Genomic DNA, 19,255 nt, shown 5'->3' with positions numbered 1-19,255 from the left:
CTCCTGATACATTTAATCATCTCATTGATTAATTGTATTTTAATGTTTTATTTCTCTTTTTCTTCCTATTTTTATTGTATTAATTACATTTAAATTTTCATTTTCATTTTCATTTTATTCATCATAATATATTTTGATTAGATTTAGGTAAACTAATTTTTTTAATATAATATATTCCCGTGCAATTTGTATGTTCTTCATTCAGGTACATTAATTCATTTGATGGGGTAACACTGGGGAGACTAAATTTATGGATAATGCTTGGGAGACCAAATTTTTTAAACCAAATTGCAAACCAAATTTTTTAAACTAAATTTATAGACTCTGTGTCACCTCATATTTTGGCACAATATTTTATAATATTAGCATAAAAATCGATATTAAATTGTAAGATAATAGAGAGTCCATGCGTTTCACTTTTGAGAGACTCCCCCCTAGTGTTTCTCAACTATAAATTTGCATGGTTTGGTGACTCCAATTGCTACCTGTTGTCTGCGTTTGTTTTGGCATTTAATTTCTTCTAAGTGAAGCAAAGTTCAGAGAGAGAGAGAGAGAGAGAGAGAGAGAGAGAATAATGGAGATCAGACCGCACAATGAAGATGAAGTGTACAAGGCATCACGGACCGGGAGTGTAGAATCCTTAAACAGGTTGATCAAAAATGACCCAGACATTCTATGGAGAATATCCCTGCAGACCGGCAAAACCGGAACCCCCTTACATGTGTCGGCTTTGCATGGCCACACTGAGTTTACCGAAGCCCTTTGCACAAAAAATCCCAAACTTGCAGAGCGGATGGACGCCGATGGACGCACGCCCCTGCACTTGGCTTCTGCTGACGGCCACAAGGAGACTGTCGAAGCTTTGTTATCTGTGTATGCTGATGCGTGCTTGCGTTGCGATGAAAAGGGAAGAATCCCTCTTCACTATGCAGCCATGAATGGAGAAGTTAAGGTGCTGCAGAAGTTGATTGATAAAAATCCTGAGTCCATGTATGTCAAAGTTGAAAACAGATCGAAGGAAACAGTTTTGCACTTGTGTATTATACACAACCAGTTAGAGTGCTTGAAACTGTTGGTTGAAAGAGACGACAGCAATGGCGAGTTCCTCAACTCAAGAGCTGGCTGCTGTGATGGTAGTGTGACCATCATGCACTTAGCTTTGATGCTAAGGCAAATTAAGGTACGTATATATAGGTTTCTATACTGGATATTCTTAGTTTTTTACTATATTAATTAAATATGTTCATGTGTAAATTTTCTTTTGTTTGTTCCCCTTTATATATAGTTTATGGCATTAATCTCAGTTATTATTATGAAGTTTTTGGTTTTTTAGTTTTCAACATTTAATGCATTAAGCTTTTTTTGTCCCAATTTAGTACTTAAGTCATAATTAATTCTGAGATATTTTTATACATTCTTTAAATTTTTTGTTAGAATTTACGTTGATGCATCTACGTAGACAATAATTAGACACCGGCAGGGCCCACCCACGTGAATATTAAAAAAACTAAAATATTAAAAAATTAAAAACAGAGTTATCTGGAATCGCATATGAGGAGGTATTGCAGAGCTCTATCTCCCTCCCTTCGACTGCACATGGGCGGCGGTGGAATGAATCCACTCCCTTTTTGTGCTGCATATGGGTTTCCCTTCCCCAGATCTGCAACCCACTCCCTTCCCTTACCTCCCGTTCAACTGGAATAAAAGAAAGAATCCCGTCCATCTGCATCTCAAGAAATTGTAGAAGTATTAGCAGCAGCACCGCTGCCGGTCATCGGTTCGGCGTCTTCCGCCGTCACCAACTCCGAATCCGAAGACAACCCATTGTCGCTGCTGCCTAATCCGGATACTCCAGTTGGCTGGCCAGCCTACGGAAAGTTCAGTCTCGAATGGCTTAGGAACCTCGTGTTTGTTTTTTAATTGGGCATCTAGAAATCTGGACCCGACCCAGGTGCCCGTGTTTCCCGTAGTGGTTGTCGATAGCTTGGTCGTCTGCCCATCCAAAATCCCCCCCAAAGATGCCAAACGTTGATCAGTTAGGCCTGGAATCTACCGTGGTGGTCGTCGGAGACCTTCGTTAACCTCCTTTTTCTTTTAAATGATCTTCACCCTTTTAGGTTTTTAGTATTTTAGTTTTTAAAATTTTTAATTTTTTTAGTTTTTTTAAATTTTAATTTTAATTTTTTAAAACGTTTTGACACGTGACGTCCATTTATTGTCTATGCAGCTGCAATATCATTAGGAGGTTCTGATGAAAAACTTAACGAATATATAAAAGTGTTCCAAAATTAATTATGACTTTAAGTACCAAACGTAAAAATTTGATATATCAAATGTTAAAAATTAAGAATTTTCAAAGTAGGAAAGTGAGATTAATCCTAGTTTATATGTGATTTCCCTTGTTTGTTCCCCATAGTATCATAATTTCCATCATATTAATGAGAAATTTTTTAGTGTAACCGAAACACGCATAATACACCATGTGTTTTTATATAAGTGATGAGAAATTATATTTTTTAAGTTATTAACTTTTTAACACACTTATTCCACTATTTATATAGTGACATATGGTATACCACTCCGTGTTCCAGTCACATTAACAAATCTCCCCATATTAATGAAGTGTATATATTATTTACAGACTATACGTTACCTGCTTTCCGTTGATACTATAAGAGCAGAAGCAGTTGGTGTGAATGGGATGTCTCTGACCATGTCAGATATCTTAGAGTACAGCAGCGTTGCAAGAGAGGACTTTAGCAGAAGCTTAGAAATTCAACAAATTTTGATGGACGCAGGATTAATCAGAAGAGAAAATAATGAAAATGACAATCCTAACTCAGCTGTTGCCGCTGCCGCTGTTGTTGTATCACCAAATCCAAGAAGGGTAGAGAAGAAAAAGAAGCTTCACAAACGAGTAGCACCATCGGAAAAGGGATCAAAGCCAGCAAGGTGGTTCTTGACAAAATTGATGAAATGGTTAAGATATCCGGATGATTGGGTGAAGGACACACGTGGCTTGCTGATGGTTGTGGCTACGGTGATCTCGACCATGACTTTTGAAGCCGTAGTCAACCCACCTGGTGGTGTATGGGAACATAATGATACAAACACTACCTTTAATAATATAACAGTTTGCAGTGAAGAGAGTGTATGTAGAGTTGGAACTGCAGTGTTCGGCTACGGTAATGATCCCGATGATTACTTCCGCACTTTCATAGCATTCAATACCATCACGTTCCTTGCTTCTTTGAGTGTCACCCTTTTGCTCGTTAGTGGATTTCCTCTCCACAATCGGTTGTGCACGTGGCTCTTATCGATGTCCATGTGCGTCACGCTCGCATTCTTGGCACTCACCTATCTAATTGTGCTGTACGTGATGGTCCCTAATTACCGTTGTTTCGTTTCATCAAGCTTGTACCGGATATTCTTTATTCTTTGGATTACGTTGCTGGTCATAGGCAGCGTACTTCAGACTATCCGGTTTCTTATGTGGGTGATGAAGCGGTTGCGACCCATGTACTTCAGGTCAACATCAGGTCTCAAGAACATGGTCACCACTGGCTCCTTTTCACGTAAAGATCCAACGTGTTTTGAAGAGAATGATGTGCCTACAGTTGTGTGATTACTCTGCCGCGGTGTGTTTGCTTGAAACGATAATTATCTGGGTCATACACCCTTTATGCATGTAGCAATTAGGGTTTAAGGTAATGAACTAGGTCAATGACGCTTTCTGGATCCGGGTTGGTAATTCAAGAGTGTTGCTTAGCTATGATAAGTAATCCATCTGCTATGTAAATTAGAAGTGTTTGTTGTCTTTAATTTGATGCTGGACGCTAGCTACTTTTTTATTATTATTCATTTATGTCATTTGTTATCACATTAGCAAACTAACAACTGTTCTCATTCTCTCTGCTAGTAGTTTGTTATTAGTTAATACAGTATAAATGGCTTCCCCCACCCCCCCCCCCCCGGCGGCTGCCCCCAAAAAAAAAAAAACAGCATAAATAGCTAAACATTGTCTCAGGATTTGTTTGTAAGTGAGTGCTTTTAAAATGATTAAAAGTGCTTTTAGAGAAAAAATTTTGAGTTCCAAAAGTAATTGAAGTGCTTCATGTGCTTCTTCCAAAAAACACTTCATGCGTTTTTCCAAAATTCACTTGCATTTTTATTAAGGATTAATTTCTAAAACATTTTCATTAAAAACACCTTCAGTTATTTTAAAAACACTTACAAACAAACGCTTTCACAAATATTCGCTTTTAAAGGACACTACTCGACTCAACTAACAAGACATTCCTACTCACCTTCCGAAATTAGAATCTTAACATATATAAAATAACTCATTAAACTCACATAAAATAAAGGTAATACACACACGTTAAACTACATATAATTTGTCTACGAATATAAATAACTTCTTACGTGTAACAATTTCTATGTTAATTTCAATAACTTAGGTTAAAAAGTCGGTTGCAGCCTTGCAGGCTAATTGTTCACAAAAAAGTGGTACATGAAAGTAACATGGTAAGGAAAGGTCCCCCATTGCACAGTGTTAGATTCTAAGCAACCACTAAGGTTAGCCAATTGCTAACGACATGCAGGTAGTCTCTGTGTTGTCGGTTTGGAGAAATTTTTAATTGTGACGGGAATACAAATGGTACATCACGTGTTTTAATAGAAGTGGTAGAAAATTTTACTTTTCAAGTTATTAACTTTTAGCAAATATATTACACCATTTGTATAATGACATGCGGTGTACCACTCCGTGTATCAGTCACACCGAAAAATCTCTTGTCGGTTTGAGTCTCCTCTCTCTCTCTCTCTGTGGTTAGGTGAAGGGGACAACACAGAAGCTTATGACATGGTGAATTAGGTCATGAAAAACCAACATTAATCCCACCAAAATTTGGATGCAAGTCCAAAAGGTTAACAACTACTGAGCAGTGCGATTTAGCCACTAAAAGTATGAGAGAGGGACACGCAATCGCTAATCAACTTTTAAGCATCCCATAACTTCGCACGCATCAAGATCTTATGATTCTTCACTTTCTTTATGTTTTGCTTTTGGCTTCCGAATATCACATGGGAAAGTGATGGTCCCCTCTCGTTGTACATTCCTCTCTGCAATTATGTCGGTTGGAGAGCTGGTGCCATCACCCTCTACATTGGGTAAGACACTCGCATGAAATGAGGACGTTAAGATATTGATGTCCCAAATTCGTCACGTAATGGTTTATTTCATATAAGTCATTATTTAAACGATTTAGATTAAAGAATTCCACAAAGAAATGTAGCAATACATTGAAGTTATGTTCTCTAGGTCACTTGATAACTAACGGTTTATGGTCATCCATCCTTAAATTTGATATTAAGGATTGAGATTAAAACATTAAACGCACATTCATTTATTATCCACCATGAATAACCCAAGGATAACTAACCATACATTCTTTTTAATCACTTGAGGACCTATTCAACATTTCTACAATAAGTGATGCCATGGAGATCATATTCTGCAGACAATATCTAAAGTCCACAATACAAGTAAGTCTACCTCTACTCGAGAAATGATTTTGATTTGTTCTACAAAATATAGTTTTCTTAGCATTTTCCTTCTAGACTACATCAATGTTTAATAGAATCTTTACTCTATAGAGAGTTAGGTAGGGGGCAACCAAAATGGAACCCACCAAGACTTGTTGATTTGATCACTTTTATCTACTAAAAAAGCCACATTCAACTGCAAATCCCATTGACTCATTTATCGTGTAGAGTGGCATTCATAACTCATAAATCATCACTAAAACTTTGACGAAAAGAATGATGAACTTCATGATTGGCAATTGATGAGTATATAGCAGAAAACATCTTCAACTTTCCTCACATAAAAGACAGTTAAGGAGAGAAAAAAAAAAGACAAAATAAATGGTGTCAAATTAGGGTTTAGATTGAACATTGTTTGTGAGACATATGGGAAGCAAATTAAAGGTGTTTTTGCAGAGGGATTAATGGAGGTGAGGAGAGATAAGTGTGCATGAACAGAGAGGTAAAGAATGGCCAGTCCAACTTCAACTACCAGGCTCAGGGGTTCCTCGGAATGGCTTCAAAGTCTCTCTCTCTCTCTGCAATACCTTCATTGCACACCACCCATTCTGCTACGCCCACCCAAAGAACATTTTCTTTTTCCTTTTCTTTTCCAAATAAGTGAACAAAAAGAAGATGATTTATAAACAGAAAGTTAGATTGCTGCTTTGATGATTTTTGGGTTGAGAGAGAAAAATGGGATAAATTTTCTCTCAGATTCTCCTCCTCATGATTTTTTTCATCATATCTTTTCTCCTATCATTACACAATGCAGAGGAGGACTACTTGAATGTTCATGGCCTACAACACCACCTGCATTTCATGGAGGACAATGCCAAGCTCCCCAAAACCTACATAATCACAAAGGTTCCAGGGAATATGAAGTGAATGCAGCTTCAGTTATCTAAAATTTCAGAGCTTTACTTGGTTTGAACAGCTTCCACAAGTGAACGCCGTCGGTTGGTGACAGTAGAAACGTTTCTCCTTCTCCTTCTCCAATTCCCTACAGCGAGGAGGACGCTCCTAGTCCAGCTCCTGCTCCTGCTCCGGCGCCTCACATCCACGCGGGTTCGCATCATCTACATCGCTTGCGCTCGATCCCAAAGCCTCAAAACATTCACAGAGAAGATAGAGGGGGAATCACGAGGATACTTGTGGCTGTTCTTGTTTCAACAAGAGCTGCAGTAGTTATCTGTGTGTTCGAAATTATTTGGGGTTGCAAAAAGCACATAAAGCATAAGAAGAAACCCACGAGAGTGATTTCTGTAGAAAATGATTTTCCCTTATTTTATTCATTCCTAGAATTACATGATATATAGAACACATTTGATACAATAATTAATTACAATTGAAATCACCAAGTCAACCCTATGCAATCATTCTAAATTTAACGCAATCAAGAGGATTGGGGAGAGATATGTGGAGATGATGGAATCTCGCTAACACCCCCCCCCCCCCGCGGCAAACTGGACGGCCTCGGTTGTACAAGTTTGGAGCAAAGAAAGGTGTGACGCGGCTTGTGCAGCGCTTTAGTAAGAACATCAGCTGGCTGATCGATGGATGGCACAAAGAATACGCGATGACTACCAACAACAACCTTTTCACGGACGAAGTGGTAGTCAAGTTCAATGTGACGAGTGCGAGCATGGAAGACGGGGTTGGCAGCCATGTAGGTGGCGTTGAGATTGTCGCAGTAAAGATGAACGGGAAACTGTATAGAGACACCTAGCTCATAGAGAAGATAGGATAACTATGTTGTTTCTGCACAAGAGTGAGAAAGGGACCTGTACTCGGACTCGGCATTGGATCTAGCAATAGTGGGTTGTTTCTTTGAGCACCATGAGACAAGGTTCGAACCCAAGTAAATTAAGTAACCACTTGTAGAGCGGCGTGTATCAGGGCACCCCGCCCAATCGGCATCGGAATAAGCACAAAGGCGTGCGGTTCGTAATTGAGGTGTAAATACAAGACCATGATCGAGAGTCCCTTTGATGTACCGAAGAATACGCTTGGCGGCAACAAGATGAGGAGCACGAGGGGCACTCATAAACTGAGAAATTGTATTCACCGCATAAGCAATGTCGGGACGTGTCAAGGTGAGATATTGAAGGCAGCCAACAAGTTCGCGAAACTCCGTGGGAGAAGAGAGGAGAGGACCATCAGTATTGGACAAAACCACCTTTGCAGCGATGGGTGTAGTGACGGGCTTGCAATGTTCAAGATTGTGCTTTTGTAACAAATCATGAGCATATTTTAATTGATTGATGTGTAGGGAATCACCATGAGTAAGAACCTACAATCCCAAAAAATATTGAAGTGGACTAAGATCTTTGATGTCGAAACCACTGCCCAATGCATCAATAAAACGTTGTAGCAAAACATTATCACTACCAGTGAGAACAATGTCATCAACATATAGGAGCAAAAATATGGTGTGATGACCAAACCGATAAATGAAGAGGGATGGATCAGCAACACTTTGTGTGAAACCGGCAGTGATGAGGAAGGAGCTAATGCGATGGAACCATGCTCGGGGCGCTTGTTTGAGACCGTAGAGAGATTTGTATAACTTGCATACATAATGGGGACAATCAGGGTCAACGAAACCGGGAGGTTGAGTCATGTAAACATCTTCTTGGAGGAACCCGTGAAGAAATGCATTTTTGACATCGAGTTGGCGTAGTGGCCAACCATGAGAAATGGCAACACTTAGAACCGTTCGAATGGTGGTAGGTTTTACAACAGGGCTAAAGGTCTCCCCATAATCAACTCCGGGCTGTTGATGAAAACCCTTGGTGACTAAATGAGCTTTATAACCCTCAATAGATCCATCAGGCTTTCGTTTTATCCGGAACACCCACTTAGAAACAACTGTGTTATGATGAGGTGAAGGAGGAACGAGAGACCATGTATTATTTTTAAGTAGAGCATTAATCTTTTCGGACATTGCAGAACGCCACTCATGACTCTTGGAGGCTTGAGAGAAGCAGGTGGGCTCAAGGTCAGAGAGTGTTGTGATAAGGGCTTTGGGCAGAGGATAGCGTACGGTGCCATCGATGGGATGCTTGGGCTTGGTGATGCCAAGTCGGAGACGTGTTACCATTGGATGCATAGATGGGGCAGTGGTGACATGTGTTTCGTGGGCCATGGGACTAGCATGGGAAGGCACCATGGGATCTGCATGGGTTGCATGCGGTGAGACAATGGACGGTGCAGTTGGTGCATCATCACATGATGCTTGCGGTGGAAGTGGTGTTGTCGGTGAAGGGGGCAAGATATTTGAAGTCTGTGGAGCTGCAATAGAGGCAGCAGCTGGGGCCTGCGAGTTGGGTGGTGAGCTCGGCAGATCACTGGGGGGAGAAGTAACCTGCGGAGGAGAAGAAAACAATGGTATATGAGGGCTCGGCAGCGGGGGCTGCGGAGGTGCGATAGGTTGAATGTCCAACAAAACTGTTGGAGATTCATGAGTGACATGCAAATTAGTAAAAGGAAAATAATCTTCTTGAAAAATTACATGACGGGAGATATAGACACGACCGGTGGAAGGGTGGAGACACCTATAACCTTTATGACTCGGACTGTAACCAATGAAGACATATTCTAAAGAACGAGGGGAAAGTTTGTGGGATGTATAAGGACTGAGGTTAGGAAAGCATGAACAACCGAAGACACAGAGATGAGAGTAAGAGGGAGAGCGATGGAAGAGTTTGGCATATGGGGATTCCCAATTTAGGAGGGGTGTAGGAAGAAGGTTAATGAGATGAACCGCGGTGAGAACTGCTTCAGTCCAATAGGAAGATGGTAAATGAGCAGTATGAAGAAGAGTGCGAATCATGTCTGCAATATGGCGATGTTTGCATTCGGCGACGCCATTTTGTTGAGGGGTGTGAGGACATGAGAACCGTTGTTGGATACCCAAGGTGGTACAAAAATTGGCGAAGGCATTGTTCACATATTCGGTACCATTGTCACTTTGTAAGATTTTAATACTAGAGTTGAAGAGATTCTGTGCCATGGCAACAAATGTTTGAAAGTGTGTAAACACTTCCGATTTACGGCACATGGGATAAATCCAAGAGTAACGCGAAAAATCATCCGTAAAAAGAACATAATACCGAAAACCACTAATAGATGGCACAGGAGACATCCAAACATCGGAGTGAATGAGTTGAAAAGAAAATGAGACTGAAATAATACGGTTCGAAAACGGTAGTTGAGTGGATTTGCTTATAGCACAATCCGTACATAATGTCTTATTAAATTTTATTTCTTTGCCTAACAATGGTCCTAGGTGGGAAAGAACAGAAGACGACGAGTGACCGAGACGACGATGCCAAGTAGAGGAGTGAAGAGTGGAAAGAGCGTGAGGAGCAAGGGGTTGACAGATGGAGGAAAGTTTAAGAGGATACAAGCCATCTTCACATGGGCCCTGCAATAATAGTGCACCGATGAGCAAATCATAAATTTGATAGAAATCTGGGGTAAAAAGGAAAAATACAAGATTATCTTTGGTGAAATGAGCAACGGAAAGTAAATTTTTGCGAATGGCGGGAATGCGAAAAACATCACGAAGAGTGAATTTAGAAGAGCCCAAAGAAAATGGAAGAGTACCGGTGTGGGTAACATTCATGGAATCTCCATTACCCATAAATACATGTTGATTACCATGGCAGGGATACGGGTTTTGAAGAGATGTGCCGGGACTCGTCATGTGATGAGTGGCGCCGGTATCAGGATACCAAACGGGATCGGCCGTAGTAGCGGATTGGGCCATATGTGCACCAGCAAATGGAGGGAATTGGGCAGGGCCAGTGTACCTGTGCGGGCAGTGGGCCTAGTTATGTTGATTGGTGTTGCAATTGGGACACCAGGTTGGAGGAGGGCCTAACAAGCCGTGAGTTGAAGCAGACTAAGGAGGGGGGCGTGGAAGCCATGGTTGCTGACCTTGCGTCGGGGGAAGAGGAAAGCCATGATTATTGTTATATCGGCGGTTAGAGATCCGATTGTTGCGGTAATTACCACCACGTCCAGTATGATTTCGATGGAAACCCTTTGGATTATGAGGCTTATGTCCAGGGAATTGTTGAGGTGGGGCTGTGTTTTGAGGAGCCGATGGTGGGGGGTGGTTATTAAAGAGAGCATGGGAGGATGGAGATGATGCAGTGAAGTTGGGGTCTTGGGCTTCAAATGCGAGAATGCGAGAGCGAAGTTCAGTGAAGGTTGGGAGGGAAGAACTTTGAAGAATGGCGGTTCGAAGCATGAGATATTCGGGACCAAGGCCTCGAAGAGTGAGAGTGACTAAATACTCAGGATCCACGGGTTTGTTGATTGCAGCCAAGGAGTCAGCAATGTGTTTGACTTGGAGCAAGTATTCATTAAGGGATTTGGTCCCTTTTGTGATGTCGAGGAGTTGAAATTGGAGGGATGCGGAGCTAGCAATAGAAGTTTGGGAAAAGTGGTGATGAAGACATTCCCAGATGGCCTGGGCTGTCTCACAACCAATGGTAAGAGAAATAATTGGCTTGGTCAGTGTAGTAGTTATGTAACTGACCACAAGTTGGTCTTGTTGAATCCATGTGAGCAAAGCCGGATTAGGTATAGGAACAGTAGCAGCAGGAGCATCGGTGGGGGAAGGAGGGGTGGGGGGCACGGCAAGAATGGTAGCTGGAGGTTTTGGGTAAGAGCCATCAACGAACTTGTAAAGTCCTTGGCCAATAAGGAATGGTTTCATCTGGCGAAGCCATTCAGGATAATTGTCTTCATCTAATTTCAGGAAGGTAGCAATACTAGGGCCAGAAGAAGGAATAGAGGTAGCCATGGGAGAAGAGGCAGGGATCGGCTAGGATTTTTCAAGAAGAAGGAGCCTAGACCTAGGTGATACCATGTAGAAAATGATTTTCCCTTATTTTATTCATTCCCAGAATTACATGATATATAGAACACATTTGATACAATAATTAATTACAATTGAAATCACCAAGTCAACCCTATACAATCATTCTAAATTTAACGCAATCAAAAGGATTGGGGAGAGATATGTGGAGATGATGGAATGATATGTGGAGATGATGGAATCTCGCTAACAATTTCAGTTGTCGGCAAAAAGGGAGGAGCTAAATCAGCAAGCAAGGTGAGGTTAAATCGTGCCACTACTGCTACTGGTCTCATTTATCTTGAATCGTTAGCGATGGATTTAGAGCAGCAACATCAGCAGATTTCTTGTTCCAAAGAAACTTGTGAAACTGTAATTTCATCACAGAATCATACATTGCTTGAGAGGGAAGAAACAAATCAAGAAATGATAAAATCGGAATTCAATGATGCTACTAGTAGTTCTTCCACTAGGGAAATTATGTCCATTCATGAGGATATGATTGCAGAGTCAGTGAAATATGACTCTGATTGTGCTAATTCCGCAACCGGTGACAAAATTACTCTCGTTAATTCTTATTCTTCCGATGATGAATCTATCCATTCTTTCGGAGATTCGAATTCATCAAATGTCCGCCTTTCGAATGCTTCAGCTGGTAGCCTAGATGAGTCATCAGACATTCTCTCCACAAATGTGTCAAATATAGAACCAACCAACAACCCTAAACCAAAAATCAATTCCGGCTCTTGAATTGCAGTCTCCGAGAAATGGAGAGCGGCGGAGCGCGAAATTCTGAACGCACCGCGATCTTCCAATTGCGAAAGAATGTCACTTTCCCCTCCAGCACCACCTCCTCCACCCCCACCACCAATCAAACACTTTCCTCATTTCCATTCTTCTCCTAGTTCAGCTAGAATTGCGTCTAAAGCCTTCTACATTCCGAAATCTGTCACCGCCAAGAAAATCAGATTCTTCTTGTGAATCAAACCAAACCCAAGAAGGGGGATTTTCTGCTTCGCCTCAAAACTCCTCTAGGGCTTCAAAACATATATACTTACCTATATATCTTCTTGTTTAAAATAACATTTGATTCAAGGTTTATTTATATATTATATAATAAATTCAATTAATTTGATATGATATACTTAAATCCCTTTTGGTGCTAAATTCTTGCTCGCTACTAGACTAGCGCTTAGCGTTTTTAGAACCTTGTATTATCGAAGGGAGCTACAAGTCCTAACTTGGTCTTGGCCCTTAGGCAAGTAATGGTATTTCCAGTTTATCTACGTATACACTCGTAGAAGAATTGGGGCCATGTTGAACTTGACGATGCCTTGAGGAGGCCCGTAGTGAAACAATTGTTTCGAGGCGAACAATCATAAAAGTCCAAGAGCTGAGCCTTTGGTCTCATCGTGTCTTTAGGCCTCATATCTTCTTTAATTAAAGGAGAAATTAGGTTTACATCCCTTCTTTTGGTATTACATTGATTAAAATTTTATTTCTTTTTAATTTTTGATCAAGGTCTTTGGGTATTAATAATATCATTAATTATTTCAATAATAAAATATTTTACCTAAAAATATTCATTTAGTTCTAAAAGTGTTACAATTAGTATATTTATATTTATGGCTAAATTTTTCATCATATATTTTTATTTTTAGTTTGTACCCATTTTTAATTTGCAAACCATTTTTTATTTGTACCAATTTTTTTTCAGTATTAATTTGTACCCATATATTAATTTCTTTTTGTGCCCATATTTTTTAAAGTTTTATTTGTATTTGTGCCCATGTGTTTACCGTCATGTGACATCGTATAATTAAATCAATGATAGAAAAATTACATATGGTATATTTATTTTTTATGGCCAAAATTTCTATCATATATTTATATTTTTAGTTTGTACCTACTTTTAATTTGCAACCTTTTTTTTTTTTTTTTAATTTGTAGTATTTTATTTTTAGTTTTAATTTGTACCCATGTATTAATTTCTTTTTGCGCCCATATTTTTTAAAATTTCATTTGTACTCATAATTTTTTAATCTTTTATGTGTACCCTAATTTATTTATAATGTACCCATTCTTCTTTATTAATGTACCACTTTGTTATACGTGAAATGTACCAATTTTTTTAACACTATGGCTACATTCTTTTTACCATTTATTATTTCTTATTGTTACATAGTTTTTATCCATTTATTCAATTAAAATGTTTGAATTTTTTATTGTAGCCATTTCTAATAGTATTATAATGAGAGATTTTAAATTTATAGGATTATAAATCTTATAAAATATCAAACAATTAATGTCAAAACTATAAAAATATAAATATTAATAGTAATATAATGAGGTGTACAAAGTCAAGGGACTTTGATCAAACTTTGAATACCATTAAGATTTTAGTCAAAGAGTGTTAGAGACTAAGGACCGCATCCAAAGTATTCCTCAATTAAAATAGCCATTCATAAGCACCATCGCATCATAAGTTCATAACCATTAAAATTTTCATTTTTCTTGCAGCAGTTGAGATGTTTCTAATGCCTTGTCTTGCAGATTCATCTCTTCCATTGTCAAGCGATGAGTCATGACTTCAACAGCAAAGTACATTTAAGCCGCTTCAATTTCCGACCAAAACTAAACTACATTGATCAGTTTTTTCTTTTTTTTTTCTTTCTGTTTTTTACTTGATTGTTCATTGTTCCTTTCCATGTTCGCAACAAAGTGGTACATGAAGTAACATGGTAAGGTAAGGTCCACCCTTGCACAGTGTTTATTAAATTCTAAGCAACCACTAAGGTTAGCCACATCACGTAGTCTCTATGTTGTCGGTTTGAGTCCTCTCTCTCTCAGGTTAGGTGAAGGTGACAACACAGAAGCTAATGCGCATAGTGAATTAGGTCATGAAAACCAACATTAATCCCACCAAAATTTGGATGCAAGTTCAAAAAGGTTAAGAACTAGTGAGCAGTACGATTTAGCCACTAGTGCTTTTTTGTACCAGATTATCTCGAAGTGTAACAGATTTAGAGATTATCCTGAACATGTGCTACACTCACCATGAAGGTGGTACAAATGATGGACCAACACTCACTGATTTTTATTTGAAAGACCAAGCTCCAATTGTCGAATCAAGGACTATTTTTCTAATTTTCTCTTTCATACAATACAAAACAACTATTATATCATTCTCTCTCTAAAATTCATTTTCTCTACCTTTCTCTATTATTTCAATAAAATAATAGATAGCAAGTTCAATATCAATTTATTCATCTATCCTTTTAATATAATATTCATTGTGTCCAAAAATAAAAAAAATAAAAAAAATAAAAAAATAAAAAAAAAAAGTACTCAATCCCCCTAAAGGTACATTTACAAGTCAGTTCACAAGGAATTGAATCCCCTCCTGAGCAAATGGTGGGGATCCTCATGACCACACAACACGGGCCGTTAGATTTTGATCCAACCACTACAAACAGGGGGCCCCTCTAAACTTATAATAATTATAGCCGTTGGATCAAAATCCGACGGCCTGTGTTGTGTGGTCATAAGGATCCCCACCATTTTCTCAGGAGGGGATCCAATTCCAGTTCACAAAATCGAGCTGTTCCCTTAGACATTTTTGTCAACCACCTGTCAGTTCGTACATTGGATCATCGTCTTTTGCATTTGGGATGACACTTAGAGCAGTTCCACCCCTAAAAAAATGCGGCAGCACCTATCCCATTTAATCCACTCAGTGAACAGTGATAGACCCCAATGAACAGTAATAGGCCAAATGCATCTCCACCCCTAAAAAAATGCGATGGCACCCAACCCATTTAAAATATTTTAAATTTTTTATAAAAGAATAAATAAATAAAATATTTTAATTTTGGATAGGATTTTTAACCAATCTCGTCACGCCACATGTCATTATCTGAACGTACTATTTTGTGAATAGATTTTCGCTAAGATTTTCAACCAATCTCGACACGCCACGTGTCACTATCTGTTTACAATAATTTAGCCAAGATTACGATAAGATTTTCAACCAATCTTGTCACGCCATGTGTCATTATTCGAACGTACTATTTTGTGGATAGATTTCCGATAAGATTTTCAACCAATCCCGACTCGCCACATGTCACTTCCTGTTTATAATAATTTAGCCAAGATTTCGATAAGATTTTCAACCAATCACGTAATGCCACGTGGCATTGTCCAGAACCTCATCATTTCTTTTTTTGTCCATATAAACCCTACATCCCTACATCCATCCTTTCTTTTTTTATGAAAAGTCAATTAATATTTATACCTAGAATTCCCTAATTAGTAGTAATAAACATTGAAAATGTCAAGAAAACAAAAACAAAAATACAAGATATCTAATTATATTATGAGTTAACTTCAATTTACTACTCTGCACTTTTTTTATTTTCAATATTTTCTAATCAATTTTTTTTTTTTAGTACTAAAGTGAATTTTGGAACAGTTTTATACATCGGTTAAGTTTTTTTGTTAGTTGTTAACCTATAATGTGACATCCATGTGATAATGTCTGGGCTTCACGTATCAATCTGTGTCTAGTGGATATTAAAATATTGAAAATTAAAAAAAACAAAAAGAATAAAAAAACAAAAAGAAAAAGAATTGATAACCCATAATATACGAAGAGGGAGGGAGACCTGAGGTTGGGGAGTTGGAAATCCAATCAATTTCTCTTTCCTTCCGATTAATCCCTCCGTCTTTATCTTTCCTTCTGCAGCTCAATCAATTTCTTGACTTGAAAATTCAATACGAAGTCAGTATACTTAGCGCATCACCGCAACTTGAGGAGTTTGACTTAGTTCAAACTCCTTATTCTTATCCTTTCAGCCATTCCTAGTTTATAGGACTTGTTTTTGAATCTCTATTGTAATCTGAAGCTGCGCATGTAATCTGTTTGTGTTTTTGTTTTTCAAAAGCTCCTTGTATCTAGGGTTTTCAAACCCAAACTGTAATCATGAAACTACTATAAATACATGCATCCCACGATTGTTTGGGTATGCATTTGAAGTGAAACACTGAGTTAGTAAGTTTTGCAGTTCTTCCTTTCTTGTTTCTGTTTTTAGAGAGAGAGTCGTTTTCTGCTTGGTTGATGGGAAAGTTGAGGGGAGTGACAGAAAATGGGAGGAATGAAATTGAAAATGGTCTTTATTAGGTGGGTGTTTCGGGAAAAATGTGGATAAAGTCAGGTATCCGAAATTTGTGATTTTGAATTTTGGGTTTCAAGATTTGAGGCAGCTTGTTCTATCTTTTAGAGAGAGAGGAGAAAGCAAGATTTGTTTAATGTCCACGGGATGCTCTGCAGGCTTAGGTCGCCGCCGTCAAATCTGGAAATGGGTCCGCTTGGGGTAGGGTGGCGAGGGAAGAGGTGGGTCGTCGTAAATCCCTAATTGCTCGAAGATTTCAGAGAGCTTGGAATGGTCGGGGACGATCTCGCTTCTGAGGCGGTCGAGCATGGAGCAAAACTCGGGGCGGAGGGCATCGTCTCTCGGATCGACGAACGATTCTGTAGTGCTGCATGAAGACGACCTCCTCACCACCACCTCCCAACTTGAAGAGAAATTTTATTAATTTTTTAGTTTTTTAATTGACAAGTGGTGTGTAATTATTGTCCACATGAGCGTTAACGACTGTTTTATATTTTAACATAAAATTTAACAGATGTATGAAAATGTCTCAGAATTATCAATTTAGGCTGAGACAAAAAAAAAAAAAAGGTATGAAATCTTTGAAAACCAAGAAATTTCATAATAAACTGAGATTAACTCTTATATTATTGATAGAGTATAAAAATTTGGGAAAATATATGAATAGAAAACCTCCAGGTTTGCATAATCAAGTAATCAAGCAAAGAAAATTGTGACGAGAAATTTTATTAATTTTTTAGTTTTTTAATTGACACGTGACGTCTAGTTACTGTTTACATAGGTGTCACGTCAAAAGTTAACAGTCGTTTTAACAAAAAACTTAACATATGTATGAAAATGTCCAAAATTATCACTTTAAGTACATATGTATGAAAATATTCCAAAATTATCACTTTAAGTACCATACTAAGATGAAAAAACTTGAGATTTGAAATGTTGAAAACCAAAAAAAATTTAGATTAGTAAACTAAACTTAACCCTTATATCATTTAAAGAGTATAAAAATTTGGGGAAAATATGTACAGGAAACCTCCAGGTTTGCATAATCAAGCCGAAGAAAATTGTTATAATATGGGGAAAAAATGGATTAAAAAATAATCGGCCCACGCATGATTGCACTAGATTAAAAGCCATTAAAAACGACAGGAACTTCAAAGTTTGTTCTTAGAGCAGTTCCAGCGTTCAAAGGCTCCTTAGAAAATAGGCAACTCAATCCTATTTATGAACAATGACTGTCTGTAGTGAACAGTAAATATTCAAGTGTATCTCCACCCAAAATTAAATAACCCAAGCAATTCGTATTAAAATATTAGTATTTTTTTATTTTATAAAATAATAAAATGTATTTTTATTTTTATTTTTAAATAGGATTTTTTATCGATCTCGTCACACCAAGTGTTATTATTCTTAAAGTATAATTTTTGTAGATAGATTTTCGACAAAATTTTTAACTAATCACGTCACACGTCACTCTACATATCACTAACTGTTTAGAATCCTTGAGAATAGATTTTGATAAGATTTTTAACCAATCACAACGTGCCACATGACATTATCTACAACCACATTCTTTTTTTTTTTCCCTCCATATAACCCAACATCCATCGTAAGAAATCACACACCAAAATCAAAATCTCTCTGAATCCTTCTTCATAGTATATAAATCTTGAGTCCTTACAGTATCTTCTTTAAGGATATTGTGGGAAATTGATGAGCAAGGGAAATAATTATTTGAGCAAGGGGAAGAAATGTTCAATCTCCAGGAGGGATAAAATGAGGTGGAAGAAATGGAAGAGGATGAGGATGAAGAATGTAGAAAGAGAGATGAAGAAGCAAGAAGCGAATAAGCCTCACATTCCCGTTGTGTCATGCAAGTTGTGGCTGAGAACTCCAAGCGCAAGCGTTCAATAGAATGAGGCAATAACGAGGTAATGGTCTCTTGGACGATCATTTTGTCCGTAACAATGCATACCTTGAGCGTACCTTAGACATCGTTTTAGAATGCAACGACATTTATTTAACAAAATCATTATTGATGTTTGCAACCATGATTCATACTTTGTGCAAAAGAAAGATGCTTTTAGTGTTATGGGTCTCCTTGCTGAGCAAAAAATTATAACTACCTTGTAGATGATGAAGTTCTTGAGTACCTTTTATCTAATTGTTCAGTTCCTAAACGACAAGTTAGAGTGATTGTTGAGATCTTTGGGGTTTTTATTGGGGGAGGTGGCAATGGGGAGTTGGGGAGGGGTAGAAATTGGGGGTGGTTATGGTTTGGAGAGATGGGGTGGTTGGAATTTTCTCTGAAATTTTATTTTTGACTTTGTGTTCATTTTCATTTTGGATGTAGAAGGAGAATTGTTGGGGACATTCGGAATTTCAAGATAAAAAAAGATAAGTTTGCTATAGAAAGAAGATAAGTGGGTCTGAATAGAATTTCCCTAAATATACCCAGAACTCACTAATTAGTAATATTTAACAAATGTCACACACATTATAATTAATTTCAGACACAAGATCTAATTATATTATAGAAAGAGTATCAAAATCTGGAGAAAATGGGAACATAAGCTTCGACGTTTGCATAAGAGAGTGTTTGTACCCGATTTTGCGCCATCGATTCGAG

General features: G+C 38.2%; 1 protein-coding gene and 1 pseudogene across 1 annotated transcript; both read left to right on the top strand.

Moving 5' to 3' along the window:
* The first annotated feature begins 433 nt into the window (after positions 1-433).
* LOC137744222 (uncharacterized) lies at positions 434-3,890 on the top strand. Its single transcript, XM_068484083.2, has 2 exons — positions 434-1,180; positions 2,642-3,890. Exons 1-2 carry the CDS (start codon positions 575-577, stop codon positions 3,623-3,625), a joined length of 1,590 nt encoding a protein of 529 aa, XP_068340184.2. The 5' UTR covers positions 434-574; the 3' UTR covers positions 3,626-3,890.
* Positions 3,891-11,638: 7,748 nt separating this feature from the next.
* On the top strand, positions 11,639-12,536 carry LOC148692164 (uncharacterized; annotated as a pseudogene).
* The last annotated feature ends 6,719 nt before the right edge of the window (positions 12,537-19,255 follow it).

The sequence above is a fragment of the Pyrus communis genome, chromosome 12 (genome assembly GCF_041283825.1).
Source record: "Pyrus communis isolate YQ-2024b chromosome 12, ASM4128382v1, whole genome shotgun sequence".
NCBI lineage: Eukaryota > Viridiplantae > Streptophyta > Magnoliopsida > Rosales > Rosaceae > Pyrus > Pyrus communis.
This window is presented reverse-complemented; position numbering and strand designations above follow the sequence as displayed.